Raw genomic sequence first — 20693 nt, forward strand, 5'->3', positions numbered from 1 at the left:
ACTGGCGTGTTGGTTGGCAGCAGTAGTGCCAACCCCCGGAGGACTGCGTCTTCCACTAGAATTCTGACTTTTCTCTAATGAGGCAAAAAACATATGCCCTTGGACAAGCTGGGGAGAGTAATAATGGTTGTGTTTGAATGCAGAGCCCGACAGGCCATAGGCTGGCACATACTCCTGCACGCGCACACACACGCACACTCCTTTTCTCCCCGAGTCAGTGAAGCATAGCCCCATCTGTGCACTGTGTGGGGAGCATGTTTCCCATACTGCTTCACACAAACACTTTGCTGGAAGTCAGAAGTATCTCATGAAAACATAGCAGGCAGTAAATGGAGGGAGGGAGGGAGGGAGGGAGGGAGGGAGGGAGGGAGGGAGGGAGGGAGGGAATTTAGAAATAAGAGAGAGAGAATTTAGAAATAAGAGAGAGAGAATTTAGAAATAAGAGAGAGAGAGAATTTAGAGAGAATTTAGAAATAAGAGAGAGAGAATTTAGAAATAAGAGAGAGAGAATTTAGAGAGTTCAGTAAGTCACAGCCAGGGCTGCAAATAGTTCCCATCATGTCTGGCACAGACATGAGCCTCCAGTGTCATCATGACACTGACTTGGTTGTCACGGTTACCTTCTGGCAGAGTGACTAATGGACAAGGTGGAGAGAGGGAGATAGAGAGCGCATGAACAAGAAGTGGGAGTAAGAGAAATATTTTCATTATGTTTATATTGTAAATTAATAATTTCATTTCCAAGGTGCACTTTGGCAATATGTACATTGATACATCATGCCAATAAAGCTATTTGGATTGAATTAAAAGAGGGGGAGACACAGAGCGAGACATAGAGAGGGAGGTAGAGGAATATAGAGAGAGGGGGAGACAGAGAGAGGGGGTGACAGAGAAAGAGGGAGAGAACAAATAGAGCAAGAGGAAGTTTGAGAGAGGGAGACTGAGAGAAAGGCAGAGAGAGGGAGGGAGACAGCGAGAAAGTGAAAAGAGAGAGGGGACAGACCAAGAGAGAGTGGAAAGCCTTTGTCACTCTGTTTGCCTTAACCCACTGTCTCAGTCATGTTCCAATTGACAGGTTGTTTTATGGGACTTGTCTACAGTATAATTATTAAGTTTTCTTCAGTCTTTGGGGAGATTAAAACACTATTAGCGCTCCACCATCATACTCTCCATCCAGCTGTTGCATTTGTTTATGACCAAAGTGTTTTATGACACCTCCGCTTTAGTCACCTACACAATTAGGTTTAATGAAATACAGTGCCGGCACATTGAGCAGGAGAAACATGGGGTGCTGGAGACTTGTTGAAGAGAAGAGAGGAAGATGGAATGTCACCTCCTTAGCTTTAGAGAGCAGTGCAAAGAGCGAGAGAGAGATTTTTGAGTGAATAGACTTACTCATACATCATTGAAAGGTTGGTCATGGCCACGTCAACACCATTATCCCAGAAACCCTAGACTAACTCCAATTTGCATACCGCCCCAACAGATCCACAGATGACGCAATATCTATTGCACTCTCTTCTGCCTTTTCCCACCTGGACAAAAGGAACACCTACGTGAGATTGCTATTCATTAACTACAGCTCAGCGCTCAACACCATAGTGCCCTCAAAGCTCATCACTAAACTAAGGACCATGGGACTAAACACCTCCCTCTGCAATTGGATCCTGGACTTCCTGACAGGCCACCCCCGGTGGTAAGGGTAGGTAACAACACATTTGCCAACGCTGATCCTCAACACGGGGGCTCCTCAGGGGTGCGTGCTCAGTCACCTCCTGTACACCCTGTTCACCCATGACCGCATGGCCATGCACGACTCCAACACCATCATTAAGTTTGCTGACGATACAACAGTGATCACCGACAACGATGAGAAAGCCAATAGGGAAGAGGTCAGAGACCTGGTTGTGTGGTGCCAGGATAACATCCTCTCCCTTAACGTGATCAAGACAAAGGAGATGATTGTGGACTACAGGGAAACGATGCCCCCATTCTCATCGACGGGGCTGTAGTGGAGCAGGTTGAGAGCTTCAAGTTCCTTGGTGTCTACATCACCAACAATGGTCCAAGCACACCAAGACAGTCGTGAAGAGGCCACAACAATGCCTATTCCCCCTCAGAAGTCTGAAAAGATTTGGCATGGGTCCTCAGATTCTCAAAAGGTTCTACAGCTGCGCCATCGAGAGCATCCTGACTGGTTGCGTCCCTGCCTGGTATGACATCACTGGGGCCAAGCTTCCTGCCATCCAGGACCTCTGTACCAGTCGGTGTCAGAGGAGGGCCCAAAAAATTGCGAAAGACTCCAGCCACCCCAGTCATGGACTATTCTCTCTTCTACCGCACGGCAAGCGGTACCGGAGTACCAAGTCTAGGTCCAAAAGGCTACACCTGTTCTATTCGGCGCATTTGAGAAATAGCATTTGATTTGAGCACACAATGTTTGTGTGTGTGGAATTGCGTGTGTGTATGTGTGTGTGTGTGTTTAAGTGCTCTCCCACCGCCGTCCACCCTAGTTGCCGCCTCCCTGATTTTGCTTTGCAGCAGCTGCAATTTTTGTTCCCTAGAATTACACAAATGTTAGTGTTCACCCTTCACGCTGTAACATTGGCTGCTCCTCGATGCCGAAATATTAACGCTAGTTAAGAGTTGGCGTGTTTAAATATTTATGCATGTTTGCATAAATTATTCATAGATTTTTTTATGCTACCCAAAGAGTACTCCGTTTTTGATGAGAGACTAGAGCATTTCCATATTGCAAGGTAATCCCAGCAGCACAATATTTGTGGCTAAACCCCATGATGTACATAGGCTCTGGAAATGATGGAAACTAGATGGTAGAGGACTGTTTGTTGAATAGCTTGACAGCTTTCAGTTCGAGTCATTAGAAAGTGAACACGCTCTGCGTAACAGTGTCATTCACTTCAAAGTGGATAACGGCACCGTCAGATTCCTATTTCAGGAGTGTATTTCATTACACAGGTTGATCCTGTGTGGCTCAGTTGGCAGAGCATAGCACTTGCAATGCCAAAGGTCATGGGTTTGATTCCTGCTGGGTCTACCCATACGAACATATTTGCGCACATGACTGTAAATTACATTGAATAAACGTGGCTGCTAAATGCCATAAATTACTATTAGGTTATCGTCAGATGATTTCAAAACGAAAGTAGAAATTACAGTGCCTTCAGAAATTATTGTGTTGTAGTATAGTATGTGATTCACACCCCTTGACTTTTCCCAAATTCTGTTGTGTTACAGCCTGAATAAAACATGTGTTAAATTGAGATGTTGTGTCAATGACCTACACACAACTCCCCAAAATGCCAAAGTGGAATGAATTTTTTTTAGAAATGTTTTCAAATTAATAAAAAAATGGAAAGCTGAAATGTCAGTAAGTATTCAACCCCTTTGTTATGCCAAGCCTAAATATGTTCAGGAGTAAAAATGTGCTTAACAAGTCACCTAATAAGTTGCATGGCCTCTGTGCAATAATAGTGTTAAACATGATTTTTGAAGGAGTATCTCATCTCTGTACCCCACATACAAATATCTGTAAGGTCCCTCAGTTAAGCAGTGAATTCCAAGCACAGATTCTACGACAAAGACCAGGGAGGTTTTCCAATGCCTCATAAAGAAGGGAACCTATTGGTAGATGGGTGAAAATAAAATAAAACTGTGAATATCCCTTTGAGCATGGTGAAGTTATTAATCGCACTTTGGATGCTGTATCAATACACCCAGTCACTACAAAGATACAGGTATTCTTCCTAACTTCGTTGCCGGAGAGGAAGGAAACCACTCAGGGATTTCACCATGAGGCTAAAGGTAACTTTAAAACAGTTACCGTGCCTTCAGAAAATATTCATGCCCCTTGACTTATTCCACATTTGTTGTGTTACAGTCTGAATTCAAAATGGATTACATTTATTCTTGTCCATCTTCACATAATAACCTATAATGACCAAGTGAAAACATGTTTTTAGAAATGTTTGCAAATATTTGCCCATTACTCTTTTCAAAATCCAAACTCTGTCAAATTGTTTGTTGATCATTGCTAAACAACCATTTTCAGGTCTTGCCATAGATTTTAAAGCAGATTTAAGTCAAAACTGTAGCTCGGCCACTCAGGAACATTCACTGTCTTTTTGGTAAGCAACTCCAGTGTGTTTTAGATTATTCTCCTGCTGAAAGGTGAATTCATCTCCCAGTGTCTGGTGGAAAGCTGATTTTGCCCGTGCTTAGCTCCATTCCGTTTCTTTTCTATACTGAAAAACTCCCCAGTCCTTAACGATTACAAGCATACCCATAACATGATGCAGCCATCACTATGCTTGAAAATATGGAGAATGGTACTCAGTAATGTGTTGTGTTGGATTTTTCCCAAACATAACACTTTTAATTCAGGACAAAAATGTAATTGCTTTGCCACATTTTGTGCAGTATTACTTTAGTGTCTTGTTGCAAACAGGATGCTTGCTTTGGAATATTTTTTATTCTGTACAGGCTTCCTTATTTTCACTCTGTCAATTAGATTAGTATTGTGGAGTAACTACAATGTTGTCGATCCATCCTTAGTTCCTCCGTCCCGCTGTATCCCTTTAATCAAAGACTTGTACTGTGGGTTATAGGGATCAGGTAACCTAGGTACAATTTCCAAAACACCCATTCAAAAGCTTTAGACTTTTATTTTCTTTGTTTCTACCGCGGCAAGTTAGCCTTTGATAACGTATTAGAGGTAGAGTACTTCTTAATCACTAAGAAGAACCTTTCAGAATCACCTTTATTCGCCAAGTACATTTACCTGTACCAGGAATTTGACCTGGTAAAGTGGTGCTGGCATTGCCTTACAATAAACAGTTACACAGACAGATACAGACAGATAGAGACAGATGCAGACACAAATACTGTAAACAAAGAATATGTCTTGAATTCCTGAATATGTATTGACAAATGTTATCTCTGTTGTTGTGTTGTGCAGGTTGTGGAGACGAACCTCGTGGCATTCGACTGTCACTGGATCATCATCAATGAGGTCAGTGCTGAGGCAGCCACGTTGTCTGCCACGGTAACACAGTAGGGGTACTGCCGAACACTGAGAGAGGGGAGGGTGGGGGGAGAATCAATCACAATCCAAATACTCCAAAATGCTCACAAACATACAAGCTTTACTGGTTTTCACATGTTACTGCTGGAACATCGTTTGAATCCCACTTCTAATTTAACATTTGTTTTGTGTTGAAAGGACAGCAAGGGGCAGGTTTTCTCTTACTTTAATATGATGAGGGCTTATGGTTGTAATAATTCTCCTTTATCTACAACTTACCACACTGACGTTTTTCGGAGGGAAAAGCGGAAGCATTCATAATTGATCGTTCCCCTTCTATATACAGTATGTATGTGGGGACGTGGGGTATGGCATGAAAACCGTCTGGAACGCTCTGCCCTCTCTTCTCTTCCTCCATCCCTTTCTCCCTCTCTCCCTTGCTCCCCTGCTGTTTGGCTTGTTTCACATGGTGGGGCGAATGAGGACAAACGCCAATGCACTGATCCAAACTAATACTGACAAGTGTGAAAAAAAAGAATGCCACTTAAAGAGGAATTAAAATGGGGTCTGCTGATGACGGAGGGACATTTTTTCCTCAGATAAAGTTGAGGCAAGAGGGATTTAGGCTGCTGGGGGATGGGGAATGTCCCCTGTAGTTTCCTGGATGGTTTGGAGGGAACTAGAGGGTACGGCCCAATACTATCTCCTTTCTCCCTGAAATGTGCACTCATTCACTACTTCCCACAAACAGTGGATTGGTGGAGGCATGGGCTTGTGGGAGTTTCTTATACCAGTCATTTCCTTTCAAATCAGTGAAGGCAAGTGAACAAGTGCACAATCTGGTAGGAAGGAGAGACAATACGTTGTTTTCAATGAAACTTCACAATACTTTCGATTTGGCTACTGCGGGGCAAGAAGACCCCAGCTCCGCTACAACAATTGACAACTACGTGTCGTTTTCAAGGGATCGTTAAATAAATGTTAGAACTATTTGGTTTTAATATCATCACCTATTGGGCATAGTCAGAATCAAATGTTTACCGATCATGAAAGCAAGCAGTTACTTTCTGTAGAACGCTGATGGTCGAGCTAAATGGGCGCAATTGTTTGTCATGGAATAATCGGAAGTTTGTTGGTCTGACTATGATATTACAACCAAATTTATTTAACAATCCCTTGAACACAGCACACAGTTGTCAATGGTTTTAGCGGAGCTGTGGGTCCCATTGCCCCCAGCAGCCAAATTGAACGCTCTAACCTTATTGTGACGTTTTATTGAAAGCAACCTATTGAGCCATAGCCAGAGAGTCACAGTCCCCCATGTTATATGGAAGGCCTGAGCTTATCTTTCTAGGATAACACTCTGGGTGTTGAAAGAGCCCAAATGTTTCTTACACCAACCTGAATCCTTGGACAGGGTAGGGATTCAAAGCTAAAGAACATGTCAGTAATACCAAACTAGAGCAGACTGATAGCATTACTTCAACTCAGACTGAACAGCGTAGGTAGTAGCATCAACTTATTCATAAATATACTAGGTGACGATACAGTCCTGGACCTCCTGTGGATGTAATATTGCTGGTCTATGTAGAGATAAACCCGCTCTCCTTTTTCAAATGTTAATCGCCTTAGCATTTTGCCGGCAAGTATCAGATGTCAAGTTAGATGACATTCTACTTGCAATATGGACTCCTAGGCATGGCTGATATGTCATGTAATCGAGACAGGATAATTGTGAAGAAAGGAGCCTGGACCAATTCATAACTGTAATTAAGCCTTAACCCCAGTCACGTCCCAATCATTTACACGCACTGACATTCCAAGAGCTTTTAGTACACCTGTCCACTGAAAGTCAAAGTAGTGGGCATTTTGTCAATTAGTGAGTTCCAGCACTTCGAAGGAGTGTGTGCTCTTGTTAATACCTCCCTGACAATGTTTATTTGCTTGCACGCTCGGGGCATGTCAATACTTTTTTGGTGGAAAGTTCTGCATTTGAGAACTTTTCAGTGTTTCAGAGCTTTGCGAGATAATCGCTTCTTACATTTTCCTGGGTTGAATATTTTGGGCTGCTGTCCATTACAAAAGAGATTGGCTGTTGGCATGGCAGGTGTATAGTTGCGGTCCGTTTGGATGTGGAGAATGGCCACCAGAGTAATGATACGAGTGGTGTGTGTTCTTAGGATGTGGTCACCATCGCCAATGTCATGCAGCTTGGTTGGATTTTGGAGCTAACTTCTGCTCTCATCAACTCATCAGACCCTGCTCCCTGTGCTCTGCGTGCCCAGAGCAAAACAGGGAGAGATGTTTTTGGGGCAAAACGCCTGCCTGCAGTACGTCTGCCTGTCTGGCTGTGTGTGTGTGTGTGTGTGTGTGTGTGTGTGTGTGTGTGTGTGTGTGTGTGTGTGTGTGTGTGTGTGTGTGTGTGTGTGTGTGTGTGTGTGTGTGTGTGTGTGTCTGTCTTCATGTGTCTTCTTTTGTGCTCCTGCAGGAGATCTCAGACCAGGACGTCCAGGAGCTGGTTATGAAGTCTATCGGGCGTCTGACTCTGATCAGGCAGACCTTCCCCCTGCCCCAGAACACCAGCCAGCGCTGCGTCAAGCACAACCACCGCATCAACACCTCCCTCTGTGACCCCAAAGACCCCAAGGCTCAGACACTGGAGGTAACACACACAACAAAGCTGTGTACCAAATGGCACCATAGTCCTTATATAATGCACTACCTTTGACCAAAGCCCCCTCCTCCCCACCCCTTTTCCACCTCCCCTTCCCCCAATCACACGACTTCTAATGATCTTATAGTTGTTGATGGCACCAACATTGTTGCCACGTGCCCCAGGTTTGTGTTCTCCCCCGACATCCTAATATATTTTTGGGGAAAGTGGGCCCCCATTTTGTTTGTATCAAACATCATAACTCATTGCAATATTATCATGGAAATGTGGCATGTAATTTCTCCGTTTTTATTTTTATTTTTTTATGTGTCCCGGGGCAGCAATATGTGTATACAATTATTGTTGTACATCAAGGCCTCAATTACAGCAAAGGAATGGAGGGAAAGAGAATTTGTTCCCCATTATCTTATTGTATGACTAGTGTCAAACCACAATATGAAGTGTCATTAATATACCATTGATTTATGTGTGTATGTAGAGAAGCCTAGAGGGATAGATCTTGTGAAACTTAAAATGTAACAACCAAAGGCTTTGAGTAATGTATCTTGCGTTGACAGGTCAGTGAAGGTACTGAATGGTAGTGTTACGGTGATAGAGATGTTCAGCTTGTATGAAATGTCACTGTTCTTAGTCCATTGAATGACTCCGGAAGGTACACATTGTACCCATTGCTTCAGGTAATATCAGTGACACATAGAGACTGTGCTTAGTAAGAGGCATAGAAGTAAGAGGCATTTTGTTCAGTAAAAGACTGACACATCAGACAGACCGATAAACCTTTCATACAGAAAGGCATGCAGGAAGGCAGGCAGGCTTGCTGTCTGACACAGACAAACAGACAAGCAGGCAGACTTACAGACAGACAGTGCTGAGTGTGTTGTGAAGTGCTGAGGGGACAGACAGGGACAGACCGAGAGCAGGGGAAGTCAGTGGAGGACAGTGTGTGCCCGGTGCAGTGGTGAGTGGTGCAGTTAGGCCTGTTTTGTCTGTCAGTGTGGAGCCAGAGCAGCTCAGCGGTCAGGAGAGTGGCCCAGAAGAAGCCCAATTTCACACTGCGCTGGAGCGCATCATCTGGGTCTGCCTGACCACACTTTCTCCCCCCCCCCCACACACACACACACACACACACACACACACACACACACACACACACAGTCTTGTATAACTAACCTTGTGGGGACACACAATTCAGTCCCTTTCAAAATCGTATTTTCAAAATACTAACCCTAAACCTAACCCTTATCCTAACCTTAACCCTAACCCTAACCTGAAAACCTAACCTTAACCCTAACCCCAGCTCCTAACCCTAAACCTAATTCTAACCCTAACACTAATTCTAAGCTTAACCCCTAGAAATAGAATTTTACCTTGTGGGGACTAACAAAATCCCAGTCCGTCAAATTTTTATTTTTTTATTTATTCTGGGGACTTCTGGTGCTTTCACGCACACACACTCCTTACCCCCTCCTGGATTGCAACGCTCAGTGATCACCCAGCCTCTCACAGGAGCCAATCTCAGCAGGCAAGCCACTGCCGCTCCTCACGCTCCCAGAATTTCCATGACCGCCAGATGTTGGCCTTTAACTCAGCTTTGTTGCCCCCCCACACACACACGCACACACACACACTCAATAGTTGTTTAGCTCAAGTGCATTCACTCTGGCATTCTAGCTACCCAGGCCAAACCAACCCACCCTCGCCCCCCTCCCTCGACCCACCATTCATTTCACACAAGTCAAATGCTTATTTTTCCCACTGTGGCTGAAAACACAGACGGCCAGGAATAACAATAGTGTTTCTTCAGAGTCAAGAGGATTCGCTGTCATGCTTTTTCCCTCTCTCTTCAGGTTGTCGCTCTTTTTATTCTGTCTGTGGACCAGTCCCTATGGAGCAGTTAGGGCACTGGGAGCTTTGTCCTTTTTCTGAATACAGAGTGCTCAGGCAGTTCATATTGGGCATTTTTTGGAGCATTTGCCTTGAAACTGCAGAGTAATAATCCTTTGTTGCAACCCAGTACAAACACGTCCTGATCCCTCTTTATTAGTGTTTTTGCTTTGGAATGGAGAGAACAGCAAAGAAAAATACACGCTCACAAAGTTCCAGCCATTTTGTACGAGTCATTTTGTGTGTTTTCATCTAGTGTCCCACTCAATGTAATTGGTATTGTCTGTTCCGTGTGTGTGTGTGCGCAAGTGCAGTTGTCTGTGTGTGCACGTGCGTATGTGCACAATTGTGCCTACGTGTGTGTGATGAATGGAACTAAAGCACCATCCATCCACCATGCATATGTAACCGATGTGAAATGGCTAGTTAGTTAGCGGTGGTGCGCGCTAATAGCATTTCAATCGGTGACGTCACTCGCTCTGAGACCTGAAGTGGTTGTCCCCCTTCCCACTAACTAACCGCTAACCGCTAACTAACTAGCCATTTCACATCGGTTACACATAGGTTTAAACCTATCTGAACATTTTCTCTGCGAATATCCGCAGCATTTAAACCATTATTCCTAATCATTATTATTATTAATGATGTGGTTGGAAGCAACAGTACAATCACCTAGCATACTAAAACAGGAGTTGTGTTTTGCACGGGAGCCTGGCTGCATCCCAAATTGCACCTTTTTCCCTATAAAGTGCACTACTTTTGACCTAGGCCCATAGGGGAACCCATTGGGCTCTGGTCAAAAGGACAAATAACTGCCAAAATAAAGGAAACAGCAACATAAAGTGTCTTCATTTGGCGTTGGGTCACCACAAGCCAGAACAGCTTCAATGCATGTTGACATAGATTCTACTAGTGTCTGGAACTCTATTGGAGGAATGCGAGACCGTTCTTCCACGAGAATATAGTTGTTGATGTTGGTGGAAAACGCTGTCTCAGGTGCTGCTCCAGAATCTCCCATAAGTGTTTAATCGAGCTGAGACCAGACTGCCATGACAAATGGTTTACATCATTTACACGCTCATGAAACCATTCAGTGACCACTTGTCCCCTGTGGATGGGGGCATTGTTATCCTATGAGGACATAGCCATGGTAGCTAAAATAATGGATTTTTATACATGACCCTATGCATGATGTGATGGTAATTGCTTAATTAACTCTGGAACCACACCTGTGTGGAAGCACCTGCTTTCAATATACTTTATATCCCTCATTTACTCAAGTGTTTCCGTTACCTGTAGTGCACTATGTAGAGAATAGGATGCCATTCGGGTTGCAGAACCTGTCATAGCACTGATGCATTGTTGACCTTTCTCTGCTGTAAAAGCCTATGTCAGGGAGATGCCACGCTCGTTCCTCATCCCCAGTGGGCGCTGGAACGCGGGGGCACTCAATATTGTGTCAAGTGTGCCAGAGCGTTGCAGGCTAATAAACAACAGCAAATCTAATGGCCACTCTCTACTCTATTTATTACATTCTCATTAAAACGGAGACAACACTCCTGCTAAATCACAGCGCAATCAATCAGGGCCCGAATTTACTCTCCTCTCGCTCTCTCCCCATGCATCTGTGTGTGCCAAATAGCATCCTATTCCCTAGTGCACTACTTTTGAGCGGGGCCCTCGAAAGTAGTGCACTATATAGGGAATAGGGTGTCATCATTCTTAACCCTTAAAAGGATGCATGTGGCGCGATTTGCGTTGTGGAGATTTTAAAGGCTGAGCTTAGACAAAGCCAAAGAGAAATGTTAAAGCTGCTTGAATCATTCTGGGGGCCTTTTCCATTTACCGGGAAACGGGAGCAGTCTGGATGTGTAACTCAAACAGTAGTTAGAGGGGATGTTTTCCGAGGACATCAGAGATGTAGCTACAAATGACAGGTGTTAGGTGTTGTTTCTTTACTGATGATCAAAGAACTGTTGAAATGATGCGAGCGCACGCATCAATTTTCTTTCAAATGATGCCAGCCGAGGCTGCATGCTCCTTATGATCACTGCATGTTTCACTGCCAGCCGTCACAGCAGCTTTCAGAAGGGTGCGGAGCTTACTTAGCCTGCATCCCAAATTGCACTCTATACCCTGTATAGTGCACTACTTTTGACCAGGGCTCATAGGGCTCTGGTCAAAGGTAATGCACTTTACAGGGAATAGGGTGTCATTTGAATCATAGCCTTTGGGTTTCTACGCCGAGGAACATGAATATACACATCATATTGGTTTCACTTACTGCAATACCACTAGATAAGTCTGCTGTGAATTTCTCTTTCCAGTTCCCATTTTTCTTCCTTCTCCGCTCTGACTACCGCTTTTCTTTTGTTCCACTGTTAATAACTTCTCCCTCCTTTTTTCCCCTTTCTCCCTCTTTCCCTCTTTCATGTTTTGTCTCACCCTGCTCTTCTTCTGCATCTTACTCTGCTTCCCTTCTTTTGTCTCACTTCCTCTTCCTCTGTGTCCTCCCTCCCTCTCTGCTGTTGCAAGATAACGAACCGCTACATCTACGACACGGTGCTGCTATTGGCCAACACCTTCCACAGGAAACTGGAGGACAGGAAGTGGCACAGCATGGCCAGCCTCACCTGCATCCGCAAGAACTCCAAGCCCTGGCAGGGCGGGCGCCCCATGCTAGACAACGTCAAAAAGGTACTGGTCCATCCATATAGGGCAGGTCAATTCAAAACCTGGACTTCAAAGCCAGTTCCACTGCTGATTTTCATTCTTACCCTCTAACCAAGAACTGATTTATACCTGGGAATCAAGGTGGGTGCAATTACTTATCAGGTAGAACAGAAAAACAGCAGGACTCCAGACCTTCTTAGGTTATTCTTAGGGACAGGCATTTTTCTTGAATATAACAAAGGCCGTCAGGTCACGATGAGGTCATGACAAACTCCTAGTTCTTACTTATTCTGTGTACATCATATTATGTACATCCATAGGATACATTAAATATATGTATGAGATTGTATTTGCATGTCCTGTATAATGCTTGGAGCGAGGGATGGAAAATGTTGTTACCGAAGTTCTACCAACACATTGACTGTAGTACTCACTCTGGAAAAACATTGGACCACTGCTACTCAACATTTCGAAATTCCAACAAGGCTCTCCCCCACTCTCCCTTCGGCAAATCTGATCACGTCTCCATTTTGCTTCTCCCTTCCTATAGACAGAAACTCAAACAGGAAGTACCAGTGCTAAGGTCTATTCAATGCTGGTCTGACCAAGCTCGCAATCAGTGCTTCAAGATTGTTTTGATCACGCAGACTGGGATATGTTCCAGGTAGCCTCTGAGAAACATCGACGAATACACGGATACAGTGTATAGGAGTGTATAGGAGATGTTGTACCCACTGTGACTATTAAAACCTACCCAAACCAGAAACCGTGGATAGATGGCAACATTCGCACAAAACTGAAAGCGAGAGCCACTGCATTTAACCATGGCAAGGTGACTGGGAATATGGTTGAATACAAACAGTGTAGTTATTCCCTCCATAAGGCAATCAAACAGGCAAAATTCAGCGTCTCAGACACAAGACGTATGTGGCAGGGTCTATAGACAATCACGGACTACAAAGGGAAAACCAGCCACGTCACGGACACCAACGTCTTGCTTCCGGACAAGCACAGAGCCATCGACGAGGCCCGCTACCAAGGACTGTGGGCTCTCCTTCTCCGTGGCTGATGTGAGAAAGACATTTAAGCATGTTGACCCTCACAAGGCTGCCCGTCAAGACGTCATCTCTAGCCGCGTCCTCAGAGCATGCGCAGACCAGCTGGCTGGAGTGTTTACAGACATATTCAATCTCTCCCTATCACAGTCTGCTGGCCCCACTTGCTTCAAGATGTCCACCGTTGTTCCTGTACCCAAGAAAGCAAAGGTAACTGAACTAAATCACCCCGTAGCACTCACTTCTGTCATCATAAAGTGTTTTGAGAGGCTAGTTAAGGATCATATCACCTCTACCTTACCTGACACCCTAGACCAGGGGTGGGCAATTCCAGTCCTCGAGGGCCTGATTGGTGTCACAGTTTTGCCTCAGCCCCAGCTAACACACCTGACTCCAATAATCACCTAATCATGATCTTCAGTTTGGAATGCAATTTTATTAATCAGCTGTGTTAACTAGGGATGGAGAAAAGGGTGACACCAATCAGGCCCTTGAGGACGGGAGTTGCCCCCCCCCCCGCCCTAGACCCACTTCAATTTGCTTACCGCCCCAATAGATCCACAGACAATGCAATCGCTATTGCACTGCACACTGCCCTATCCCATCTAGACAAGAGGAATACCTTTGTAAGAATGCTGTTCATTGACAATAGCTCAGCATTCAACCCCATAGTACACTCTAAGCTCATCATTAAGCTCAGGGCCCTGAGTCTGAACCCCACCCTGTGCAATTCGCTGATCCTTAACACAGGGGCCCCACAAGGGTGCGTGCTCAGCCCCCTCCTGTACTCCCTGTTCACCCATGACTACGTGGCCCGCAACCGCAGGGCTCTCCAGATGGTGGTGTTGCCACCCCAACGCATCACCGGGGGCAAACTACCTGCCCTTCAGGACACTTACAGCACCTGATGTCACAGGAAAGCCAAAAAGATCATCAAGGACATCAACCACCCAAGCCACGGCCTGTTCACCCCGCTATCATCCAGAAGACTAGGTCAGTACAGGTGCATCAAATCTGGGACCGAAAGACTGAAAAACAGCTTCTAACTCAAGGCCATGAGACTGTTAAATAGCCATCACTAGCCGGCTTCCACAAGGTTATGCAACCCTGCACCTTAGAGGCCGCTGCCCTATATGGACTTGGAGTCACTGGCCACTTTAATAATGGAACACTAGTCACTTTAATCATGTTTACATACATTATTCTACTGTATTGTAGTCAATGCCACTCCCACATTGCTCAATCTAATATTTATATATTTCTTAATTCCATTTGTGTACTTTAGATGTGTGTGCATTGTTGTGAATTGTTAGATACTACTGCGCTCTTGGAGCTAGGAACACAAGCATTTCGCTACACCCACAATATCATCTTCTAAATATGTGTATGTGACCAATACAATTTTATATGATTTGATTGGACAATATGATAGGAATGTTGATAAATCTGTGTAAAGAATATGTCAAGCAAGAGTGGCATGGACCTTGTCCCAAATTACACCCTATTCCCTATGTAGCCCTATGAGTCATGGTCAAAAGTAGTGCACTATGTAGGGAATAGGGTGCCATTTGGAACACGCATATGTTCAGCTGTGTTCTGTCTTTGCATTACCTGACAAGGTGCAATGCTGCTGTAGATCATATGCACACTACGTTATGTGAAAGACAAGTGATACTATTGACAGACAAGGGATAGCCCTTCAGTGTTGGGACTCATCTCCTTTGCCTCCACTTTTCTCTCAGAGGAGACCTTTGAAATGGATAGGGAGATACTGTAGGGACACTGTCTTGGGCATTAAATAATACCCTGTTGGGGTGGTTGATGCCGTGTTGAGGTGACATTGTGCTCTCCAGAGCTGCTGTGTTGGTGCAGGAGGCTAGGATGTGATGTTATCACCTTCTCCATCCCTGTGGCCTTTGCTCCTGGGGGGTGTACTGTACCTGTCGACATGTGTCTGCACAAACAAATGGGCTCGTACGCGCACGCATGCACATGCACGTACCCACACACACAGTACACTCTCTCACACAAACACACACACACAGTACACTCTCTCACACAAACACACACACACACAGTGGCATCCTCACACTCTGCCCTCTGCCATGAGCTGCGTGAGCATTCAGTGAAAGTGACACCGGCCCTGCTATAGGAAAGGTGAGCCTGCAAAAGCCAAGTCCCATTGATTCAGTCCCTCTCCATCCAGCCCTGGGACTCTGTGTTTGTGTGAGGTGTTCTCTCCTCCAGTTTTTAATTGTAATAACTGTGTATAGGTGATGTTAATGTGGCGTGAACCTTGTTATTTTACTGTAAGCCAGCGACGTAATGGGCCAATTTTTCATTCCCTAGGGTGTCCTCACTGGATCACTGTTCTACAGCTTTATTAGGGGAACTGGCTGTTTATTGGCTTTTCAATGCGTGCGTTAAGGTGAACTCGTCTGGATACTGCTCATCAGCTCTCATAATTGGCCAGCTAATTATTCCTGTCAGCTCGGTATTGGTGCAATACATTCACAACAATTATCTTTGTGGTAATTGCACCTGCTGTGTAATTGCACCTGCTGTAGAGGACGATGTGCCAGACAGGCGGTAAAGAGAGAGTGGAGGGAGTGGGGGGGTTGAGGAGGGTCTCTGCACTCGTTTGTGATGTTGGAGAGATGAATGGCTAGGCATGGTGTTGCGCTTTGTTTGTGGCAACCAAGGCCCTCTCCGGCGAAAGGGGTTTGTAAGCCAGCTCTCGTTTTGCAAATGAGACCCCAATAAGAGTAGACTACAAACAGGCGATTATTATCATTACGATAATGTAATGGGCTGCATGAAGAGGAATAAATCTGTTTCCCAACGTGGGCGGATTCGTTGTTGCTCGGGGCAGTCGCGTTCTCGAACACAGCGCTGCAGAATGTCTTCAGTGCAGGTGCGCTGCAGGCTGAATTATGAAAGGGGTGCGAGGGAAGCGAGGCAGAGAATTTGTTGATTCATGACCTCTGCACACATCAATGGAAATATCAAAGCGAGAGGGATTGTCTTCAGAAAACCCCACGCTTTCCAACCAGGTGATCTAGGCTGGAGGATTGATGATGTCTTACTACTTACTATATCACCTATTTCATCCATTGGGCTCGTGAAATAGCAGATAGAAGTATCCAGTCTGACAACAGACCTTTTTATATGATCCATTTGAAATGTTTTATAACTTTCTCAGGGACCACATTCATTGTAATGTCTTTGACCTTACTAATCATGTGTACGGTGTCCACATTAGGATAGACTCCGTCTCATCAGGACTTGTTTCGATCTCAACAGGACTATGTGCTTTGTCCATTTTGACAGCACTCTGACTTTGTGTCTGTCCCATACAGTCTGGAGTGAGTGGTCTGACCGGCTTCCTGGAGTTTACCGACAACGGAACCAACCCCAACATCTACTTTGAGATCCTGGGGACCAATTATGGCGAGGACAGGGGGAGGGGTGTCATCAAGGTAAGATAACAAAAATATTGTTTTTGTTGTTGTCGGCTATTCGACACAGCGTGGTACTTGATGTGTACTTGTTGTTTCCGCTGGGGCAAGCCATACAGAAATGTATACATACATTTGGATAAAAGTGTCTGCCAAATGGCATATATTATTAGATTACATCATTATGTTTATGTGGTGCTCTTCACCTCCGTGTATTGTCATTGAGGCTCATTATCATTTAAAAAGCAGACTGTACATCTATTCAAAACAGACTTATACAGTAGAGTCATATTCATGAATATAAAGAAGGGTTTTGGTACATTGCCAAGATGCAAAAAAAAAAGTAATTTATAAAAGCAAATGTACACGATCAAATCAAATCAGACTTTATTTGTCACATGCGCCGAATACAACAAGTGTAGACTTTACCGTGAAATGCTTACTTACAAGCCCTTAACCAACAGTGCAGTTCAAGAAGAGTTAAGAAAATATTTACCAAGTAGACTAAAATAAAAAGTAATCATAAAAAAGTAACACAATAAGAACAACAATAATGAGGTTATATGATGATGCACGTGATGAACACCCATGAATGTTAATGTCTTATGGCCAAATCGGATGGGCTAGTGCGTATCTTACTATAACGTATTACCCAGAGAACCATATACAGTATGTCAATTTTCCCTGTTCTTCTCATATATGTATACACCTTAGCTCGTTAAAGCTCACCTCTCTCCTTCCGGTGTGGACACGAATTATGTTCATTTACCGAATGATCACGTTTTAATAGATAATCAGAGCTGCTCAATGGAATTTCAAACAGCCGCCCTCAGAGAATGATGCAGCGCTGTTTATCTTCCTCTGTGCTGTTTATTTATCTACTTTTGGTTCTAGTGCAGCAGCCCAGCCGCAGTTTAAGAATAGAAGCACAAGACCCGATTCCCTGAGCACCACCATGCGCGATAATTCGTCTATTCTTTCCCCTCATTTTCTCTTCATTACTGTATTCATATATTCCCATATTTACTCACTCAAATATCAGTTGCTATCGTTCTGTTCCATCTGTTGTCCAAATAGAGATCAATTACCGGTAGCCATGGTGGCAAAGACGTCGTAGAGACGTCCGGGAGATGGATTGGTTATGGCAGTTTCAGGGAACATAGAGTCACAGAGAGACAATCTGTTCCTCTCAGATAAACAAAGGTGTTGACTCACCCTGGTCGTTCCCATAACTCCTGGTGAGTGAGCGAGGAACACAAACACAGCCGATATCCTGACCAGGAAGTCTTAATCTCGCACTACTACTCACCTAAATAGTAAACACCGCCATGCCGTGGCAGATCAGATGACTTCATGTCCCGTTATGCAGTCGGCGCCTCAGATGTAAATCACAGAAGAGATGTATTATTTTTATTTTTATTATGTAAATCAAATTTTATTGAGATAGAAAGACACAATTGAGAGGGATAGACAGATGGGTAGAGATAGAAAGTCACAAGTGAGAGGGGTAGACAGATGGGTAGAGGATATGAAGGTGCAGGCGGGGTTTAAACTAATGCCACTAGGGGGGAATGTATGATCCAGAGTCGGCAGCGCTACTACTAGACCAAACTCCGGCACACAAAAGAGAAGTATTTTTATCATTGCAGGTTGGTGGAGTGGTGGTAGTTGTAGTCTCACCGCATTTGTGCGGAGATACTGAGTGAAAACATGAAATGACCCTGGGAATTGATAGAACATCACTCGGAGACGCACAAATACGATATAACATTAAAAAAAATGGGTGAATCTTTCCTATAAGAGTTGCGTACCAAATGACGCATCCTAGATGTGGACCTCCCTGAGTACCTTGGCTCACACTTGTTGTCACGCTGCAGACAAATGTAGCCCAAAGCCTGATTGGATGAACACTAGCCACATTAGTTCCCTGTGGCTCAGTTGGTAGAGCATGGAGTTTGCAACACCAGCATGGTGTGTGCAACGCCAGGGTTGTGGGTTCGATTCCCACGGGGGGCCAGTACAAACATATATTTTTTTAAATGCATGAAATGAAATGTATGCATTCACTACTGTAAGTCACTCTGGATGAGAGCGTCTGCTAAATGACTAAAATGTAAATGTAAATGCACTAGGGGTCACTGTCCTTGAGGCTCCATGAGGGAAAGAGGTGGGTGGCTTTTCTCTCACCAACTACAGTACATATTCATTCAAACACAACATGCACACACACACACCCCTGACGAATCCCAAACTCCACTTACAGAGGGGCCACCGTAGGTTACAAATGAGATTGTCAGATCTCATTAGAGATAATGGCCTGAGACACAAACATAACGCAACATGCTTCCAAAGATGAAATTCATCTTTAAGTAAAAAGTCATTACATTAACTCTGATTCCTTAATCAGAGAATATAATTACTTTTGGGGGAATTGAATACACTGGACAAAAATATTAACGCAACATGCAATAATTTCAAAGGTTTTACTGAGTTACAGTTCATATAACGAAATCAGTCAATTGAAAAAAAGATCATTAGGCCCTAATCTATGGATTTCACATGGCTAGGAATACAGATATGCATCTGTGGGTCTAAAGATACCTTAAAAAAAGGGAAGGGGCGTGGATCAGAAAACAAGTTAGTATCTGGTGTGACCACCATTTGTCTCCTGCAGCGCGACACGTCTCCTTTGCATAGAGATCATTATGTTAATTGTGGCCTGTGGACTATTGTCCCACTCCTCTTCAATGGCTGTGTGAAGTTGCTGGATATTGGCGGGAACTGGAACGCGTTCTCGTACAAGTCGATCCAGAGCATCCCAAATATGCTAAATGGGTGACATGCCATGGGAGAACTGGGACATTTTCAGCTTCCAGGAATTGTGTACAGACCCTTGCGACATGGGGCCGTGTATTATCACTCTGAAACGTGAGGTGATGGCGGCAGATGAATGGCACAACAATGGGCCTCGTCATGGTATCTCTATGCATTCAAATTGCCATCGATAAAATGCCAAATCATCTAAAACAACGTTGGAGGCAGCTTATGGTAGAGAAATTAACATTCAATTCTCTGGTAACAGCTTTGGTGGACATTCCTGCAGTCAGCATGCCAGTTGCACACTCCCTTTAAGCTTGAGACATCTGTGGCATTGTGTTTCATGACAAAAGGGGCGGCAGTGTAGCCTGGTGGTTAGAGCGTTGGACTAGTAACTGAAAAGTTGCTAGATCAAATCCCCGAGCTGACAAGGTACAAATCTGTCGTTCTGCCCCATGAACAAGGCAGTTATCCCACTGTTCCTAGGCTGTCATTGAAAATAAGAATTTGTTCTTAACTGACTTGCCTAGTTAAATAAAGGTAAAATTCAAGAAAAGTGACCTTCAATTGTCCTCAGCACAAGCTGCAACTGTGTAATGATCATGGTGTTTAATCATCTTCTTGATATGCCACAACTGTCAGATGGATGGATTATCTTGGCAAAGGAGAAATGCTCACTAACAGGGATGTGAACAAATTCTAGTGCACATGAAACATTTCTGGGATCTTTTATTTCAGCTCATGAAACATGGGACCAACACTTTACATGTTGCGTTTTGTTCAGTATACTTGTTATACTGCTACTATAACCTCATAAGCAATATATGTACCAAAACATCTGATGAGGGAAAGCAGGAGTTGTTGCGCCTTCTACTGAATATTTGACATTTTGCATTTGTGAAGGATCAGTCGAAAAGAATAAGAATAAGAGTTGCAGGTCATCGTACTGCACTCTGATGCGTCAATTAAAGGACAAACATAAACAACTCAATACACTGATTTAAAAGGGCAATCTGCAGTTCAAACAAGAGCAAAGCGGACACTGCACCACTGTGTTGGTAAACAGCTGAGGGATGGGTCTGGAAAAA

At 44.2% G+C, this 20693-nt stretch overlaps 1 protein-coding gene across 4 annotated transcripts in view; it reads left to right on the forward strand.

Annotated features, from left to right (window-relative positions):
• The window catches only part of LOC115199727 (glutamate receptor ionotropic, delta-2), a 566366-nt gene that overhangs the window by 358955 nt on the left and 186718 nt on the right, over positions 1 to 20693 (forward strand). For all 4 annotated transcript variants that reach the window (XM_029762106.1, XM_029762107.1, XM_029762108.1 and 1 more), the window contains 4 exons: positions 4979 to 5032; positions 7533 to 7706; positions 12138 to 12299; positions 16690 to 16809. In XM_029762106.1, coding sequence (XP_029617966.1) covers positions 4979 to 5032; positions 7533 to 7706; positions 12138 to 12299; positions 16690 to 16809 — 510 coding nt within the window. The remainder of the gene's footprint in view (positions 1 to 4978; positions 5033 to 7532; positions 7707 to 12137; positions 12300 to 16689; positions 16810 to 20693) is intronic.

Source organism: Salmo trutta, chromosome 9, assembly GCF_901001165.1.
Source record: "Salmo trutta chromosome 9, fSalTru1.1, whole genome shotgun sequence".
Classification (NCBI taxonomy): Eukaryota; Metazoa; Chordata; class Actinopteri; order Salmoniformes; family Salmonidae; genus Salmo; species Salmo trutta.